This window comes from Papilio polytes, unplaced genomic scaffold, assembly GCF_000836215.1.
Source record: "Papilio polytes unplaced genomic scaffold, Ppol_1.0 DF822067.1, whole genome shotgun sequence".
NCBI classification, from domain to species: domain Eukaryota; kingdom Metazoa; phylum Arthropoda; class Insecta; order Lepidoptera; family Papilionidae; genus Papilio; species Papilio polytes.
The window spans coordinates 7,362,060-7,368,479 of NW_013527137.1; the positions used below are offsets into that span (position 1 = coordinate 7,362,060).

General features: G+C 30.7%; 2 protein-coding genes across 2 annotated transcripts in view; one reads left to right on the forward strand and one right to left on the reverse strand.

Moving 5' to 3' along the window:
• The window catches only part of LOC106106981, a 7,712-nt gene extending 5,244 nt beyond the window's left edge, over nt 1-2,468 (reverse strand). The window contains exons 1-3 of the mRNA XM_013287645.1: nt 2,266-2,468; nt 1,536-1,709; nt 511-610 (exon numbers count right to left, since the gene is read on the reverse strand). Of these exons, the coding sequence (XP_013143099.1) occupies nt 511-610; nt 1,536-1,709; nt 2,266-2,408 (417 nt within the window). The 5' untranslated portion in view covers nt 2,409-2,468. The remainder of the gene's footprint in view (nt 1-510; nt 611-1,535; nt 1,710-2,265) is intronic.
• A 271-nt stretch (nt 2,469-2,739) lies between these two features.
• LOC106107257 (protein neuralized) overlaps nt 2,740-6,420 on the forward strand; it is a 37,509-nt gene continuing 33,828 nt past the window's right edge. Inside the window, exon 1 of the mRNA XM_013288032.1 lies at nt 2,740-3,093. Within this exon, the coding sequence (XP_013143486.1) occupies nt 3,066-3,093 (28 nt within the window). The 5' untranslated portion in view covers nt 2,740-3,065. The remainder of the gene's footprint in view (nt 3,094-6,420) is intronic.

Sequence of the window (6,420 nt, forward strand, 5' to 3'; positions counted from 1 at the left end):
GCTTCGCCGCACCTTTTTATGTATATCATAAAAAAAAGTAACCAAGTGTGTGGTATAGTAGTCCGAAATAAAAAGTAGCCTATGTGTTCTTTAATATTTTGTTCCACAACTGAGACAAATTTTATCAAGTTCGTTCAGCAGTTTAGTCTACAAACATCCATCTAAATTTTCGCTTGTTACTATATTTTTTTTTCATCTTCCTCCTTATTCTACTCCAGTAGTGGCGCAATAGGATTTTGTCCTCCACAAAACTCTATCATCCGTCATCTCAGTCACTCCCTTCTTGATCATATCACCTTTCACACAATCCATCTCTTTATACGTCTACCTCTACCGGTTATTACTTAATCTTACGAAATAAAATGGTTTAAATGTTTGTTAGAGTTTGCAGCCTAAACTGCTGAACAAATCTCGATGATTGTCATAGATGCAGAGGATAGTCTGGAAGAACACATAGGCTTATTCAGTTTTTTAAATTCTGCATGTAAAAACTAGTATATAAACACTTACTGGTTGATGTACATAGAATGATATAGTAAATGGTATTAAATCCACTTTGCATTCCGCAATAACTTCATGCCATACCCCTTCTTCGGTCACTGGCGGCTCTCTGTAAGAAATATATACTAATATTATGGAAGAACAGCACATACTGTGCCGACTCCATAAGGGATAAGGGCAAGTTGATGACCAATATTATAAAAAACAAGATTTGTATTGAAATAACTCAAAAACTACCGGGACAATTTCAAAAGTTATCACCATTAAAAAGCTTTGTTAAAAGTGAGTAATACGGGCTATGATTTTATATTTTTGTTCAATATTGATTATAAAGAGGAAAGATTTTTATTATAGTATGAATTGACACAACTCAAAAACTACTAGGGCAATTTCAAAAGTTATTACCATTAAAAAGTTACATTGTCAGTGAGTAATATGGGCTATGATTTTATATTTTTGTTCAATATTGATTATAAAGAGGAAAGATTTTTATTATAGTATATATTGATAACTCAAAAACTACTGGGCCAATTTCAAAAGTTAAAAAGCTATGTTATCAGTGATTAAGATAGGCTATATTTTTTAATTTCACGCAGATGAGTTCATGAACAACAGCTAGTATATAATAAATTATAGACAAGACAGATGAAGTAAACTACATTAATAAGTGAGGTTCTGGAGGTTCTAACAAATTTGACATCTCTTTCCCATAAAGTGTACACCTTTGACTAAACCATCGCACAAATGTTGTGATATTGTCAATTGTTTATCCAACTCAACTGTTTAGTTTCCAAACTAAACATTGAGGAGTTTGCATTTCTATAAAAGCGCATAGGAATTAAAGAGAGGCTGAACAGTTGTGCCGTAGTTTAGTAAAAGGTGTGGATAAATAAAAAAAAATATATTGACGAAATTGAGTACCTCCTTCTTTTGGGAAGTCGGTCAACAACTAAACAAAGTACTAGTTAACATTTGTATTTTGCTAACATATCCTTTCATTAATCAATGGTTTTTTTTTTATTCATAATTCTTACCCATTTAACTCTGGACTCTCAGTTAAGATATTCACAGTTGACTCCAGCACTTCGAGACCAGTGAGCTCCGCTGTTGCATTACAACGCGTCTGTAACGCTGATTTCTTCCTTACTAAACTCGGTAATGATTTACCTTTCTCTATATGTAATGATATCTCTGTATCGGAATCGGAGCTGAAATAATAAATTTATTTGTGAAAAAATTGAGAAATGTCAAATTAATTTTTATTTGTTTCAGCCATTATAACATATTTATGTATCCCATGAGAACCATAATAATTTCCCGGTTGAAAAGTAGCCTTTGTATTCTTCCGTTCAGCTGTTTAGGCTACAAACTCAAACATCCATCCATCTAAACTTTCGCATTTATATTAGTAAGACTAGTAGACCAAGCTATCGCCCGCGACTCCGTGTGCGTGGAATAAACAAAAGTGAGTAGCCTGTGTTCTTCCAAACTATCCTCTACATCTATACCAAATTTCATCAAAATCCGTTCAGCAAAGGTTACAAACTCTAACATCAGTCTAAACTAACTCATTTATATTGATAAGTATGATGCGCAAACTTTTACTGTTTTTTTTTACTTTTTTATGTATGTTTTGTAAAAGTCGGACGAATAACGACGATACTACGAAAAAAGATACCTAGAATGGCTTAAAATTTAAATAAAATTGTAATGAAGTTTAATTTTACTACAGTTTATATTTATACGTATTTTAAAGGAAATTACCTGTCTTCATACTTTAAATTATTGTTTGTTTGATTTTGTTTAGCTTCCTCAATTTGTTTGTCACATAATCTCAACTCTTCTAAAAGCTTTTCCTTACGTTGTAATAAGGCATTCTTTTTACCTGGTCTGTTTATCCGAGACATTATTCTTAACAATAATTGTTAACTAAATAAAAGTAAAATCTACAACTTCTTCAAACACAACTTTATTTTCAAATCAACTGACAAATTAACCAAAGATAAGAACTGCCAAAGACAAAAATTATAACAGATTATGAAAAACAAAAAGCAAAAGAAAAATAGAAAATGGTTTTTAAAGAAAGAAATCTGCTTGTATTTTAATTCAATAATTTTAAAAACAGTATTATTTGAATTGTAAAACAAAAAGATTTGTACAAAAATCTTCTTATCAATATTTTTTACTCTTCCGCCTTTGTCACAAATGTCAAATGAGAGTTGCAAGTTGCAAAACCGAAGATCATAAATCAATTTATTGGCAAAAACAGTTAATTTTATTATTGCTATAATGTAAACAAATACCGTGCAATGTTAATAATAACAGTGGTTACCGAGTTATAGGCTAATTTAGTTAATAAGTTACAAGATTCCAATAAGAAAAGTTTACAATATTTTAGAAGACTTTTATAAAACAAATTTAATTAATATTTATAGTAAACATGTGTTTGATTAGAAATTACGGATGATTACGTAGTACTAATAGTGTTAATAAGTGCGTAATTATTATCCAAACAATATAAACACGATAATTTGGTACAACATACGAGTTCAAATATCTCGAAGATGGGTCAAACTGGCAGTGCAGTACCAAGTAAGTGATGTTAATTTTATTCAAAATAGTGTTAATGTACTCTAACAAGAGTCTAATTGGAATTATCGTTTCCTATTCACCTATAACCTAACAATGACGCATTCCGAATGCAATATCAATATTCGTTAATTTATTCAACATTTAAATGTCCTAAAAGCGTTATCATTAACAGGATATGCTAATCTCTGTATACACGATGCGTTTTTATTTAAATGAATTATAAGGAACATATCAAATGTATTTTTTTGATGAAAGTAATGTACCATCAGAAATATCAAAGAGTTTCTAAGATTCTTCAGTGAGCTGGATTGGCCAGATATCTTACGTGACGGAAACTGTAGCCCCTACTAACTATGTTCATTATTTTTAAATTATGACAGTACAACATAGGATTAGAAATTGCTATTATATAGTTCAGCGCCTCAATTGATATCAGCTACTGGTCATTTGTCAAGCTTACTGAATTACTCTAGCCTGTTATTTGCTATTTAAAATGTCTAATCTTGTTCTTCATACTATAAATTATCTTCAACCTTGATGTTGAAAAAATCATCAAAATAACAGAGCCCACTATTTAATAAAAAAGAGACAAATTTCTAACTGAAGTGATGATCTGTACATCAGCTCACTTTCCTGTACAGCAGATCAATTGATCTGGTCACAAATGAGTTTATTTTGTACCTATATAGATGTGCAGTTCTCACTTGGCCAGTGTATATGGTTAAAGAACTCTCAACTGGACTGTCAACTGGTGCAGTGTGAATACTAACTGGTGCCAATCTATATTGTCCGAACATACTGGCTAAGTTATGTTAGGAACAAAATTAGTACCGTGCTGTAGAGTTGGCGCAATTCTAGATTATCAGCATATACATCACATCCCTAGCTGACAGCTGTCAATGTCACTAGAAGTATGTATAGATTGGCACGCAACCTGAGTCCTGACGGGAAGTGTTTCTCTGAGATTAAAGCGACAGTATCAATTAAATAAGTTGTCTAATAGTTGATTGGCATATTATTTCTATTTTGTACTCCATTTGTGATTCAATGATCACTGCATGGTTGTTGAGCCACAGCTCAATACTTTAAGCCTGAGGTGAACTGTTGAGTCAGTTCAGAGCTGATCTACACGTGGTGCTTAGGCTTTGGATTAGTAAATCATTTCATCCATACTCTTGTTAGAGATGAGGGGTATATACTGTGCTGACATTACAAAGGGAAAGAAGGTGATTGAATAATGGATGTTAAGTTTGCTGTGCTAATATAATAAAAATAAAAAAATAAAAAATAAACAAAAATAGGTAAATAAATAAAATAAGATACACTTGTTTGTTATGTAGGATGTCAGCAAACATAGCATATCATACTAATATTATAAATGCGAAAGTTTAGATGGATGTTTGTTGGAATTTGTAGCCTAAACGGCTGAACGGATCTGGATCTAATTTGGTATAAATGTACAGGCTAGTCTGGAAGAACATATAGTCATAAGAACATATATGCGGACTGATTTGCGGGTAAAATTATTCGAATAATTCTTTATTTAATAAAAAGTTCTACAATTTAGTCTTGATATTGGATATATGTTATCAAGTTATTTATTTGAAAGCATGAATAATTTGGAAAAATAAGTTATAGTGTGTCTAAATAAGATAGATTAGTTTGATAAATGATGCATATGAAGTATCGAATTCAATTTGTATGAAGGCAAATGTCATACTTAATAGACAGGTATCGTAATGACGAAACAAACACGCAGCGAACAATTATGAACTATCAATATTCGGTTTAAATAATTATCGAACTCAACTAAAAGTATAATTTTTTTATTCACTAATTTATAGGACAATTCTAGTATTGGTTATAGTGTAGAGAATTTAGCGATGACAGAAATAATAGCGAAATCCAATTCGATTACGGACGGCTGTAGTAGTAATAAACGTTGATTTACTCTCATTATTTGTTATATTAATTTGAGAAAACAGTGTGTTTTTTTATTTCATAAGTTATAAGTATAAGTCTACCGATTCCAACTTCTATAAGAATAAAAATCAAAAATCGATAAGATCCATGACTGATTTTACACAACCCATCCCTACTAAATTTGAAATTAATTGTCAAACTAATCTAAATTATTTAGACACACTATAGGGAAAGAACTAATAGCAGCAAACAAAAGAAAGATTGCTGGTAATTGTTAGCCAATGGCAAAGACCTTTTTTGTCATTGTGATTGGATTTAGACATTTGCAAATGATTTTTTTACGTAATGTAAACAATGAAATAAAGTTTTTATAATTTCATGCGGATGAAATAGAAACAGCTAGATTTTCACAAGAATTTTTTTTTGTTTCTTAAACATTTAAAAAACTAAATGCACTTTAAAAACTCAAATGTGAATATGAAATAATGTTTTAGAAGTACCTAATTAAAAAATAAACCCTAAAATGTAAAGGAAAAGAAACTGTATGTGCTTTGGCTAGAGCTCATTTTTGCTTGTTTAATGTTCGTAATATAAAAAATTCTTTTCTTTTCGCGAACAGCTGACGATCATCTGTGAAGTAACTCTACCTGTCATTTTTTTTTGTACAACGCACGTGCATTCTGCCAGTACAATTCACGCAATGCGAAATGGACATTTCATCGCACAACAAATTCGACTCTATCCCTTTGGAATAAGGTTGATTTTAGAATAACAAGAATTGTACTTTTATTTTTTTTAATAAATTTTTTCCGTTAATTTTAAAATTGAATATGAATTCTAAAGCCGTGTTGTTAAGGTTTATTTTGCGTTGTATAGAAAAAATGCATCCTTTGTGCGTTTTAGTTATGCAAAATTCGGGCTACTTTTTTCGATCAGCTGATGGTACAAAGGCAACGTACACAATGTCCTAATGTTATGCGTTTTTTTGTTTTTTTTTCTATGCATATTTTTTGTTTGTGGTCAAGAGAAATTACCAGCCAGTGTTTAAATTTTATAGCTTACAAAGGACGAAAGAAAAAGAAAAAATTCTAAGTTTATCCAATATATACGAATTTTCTTGTTTAGGATATTAGTCTAAAGTTTTAAAATATTTATTTATTCTACTTAATAAACTAGAGTTAATCCTTATTTTATATACATGACTTTTTATTTTAAGAAAAAACTAACAAATTCTGTGGTCATTTATAAACCACTAGCTGTTCCCGTGCGGCTTCATCGGTGTGAAAATTTTATTTTATTGTTTTCATTTGTCCAATTATCAATAGCAAATGTCAAAATGACATGACATGACAAACCTTGGCAATCTTGCTTCCTTGATGTTGGCAGCAACTTATGGTCTCTTTC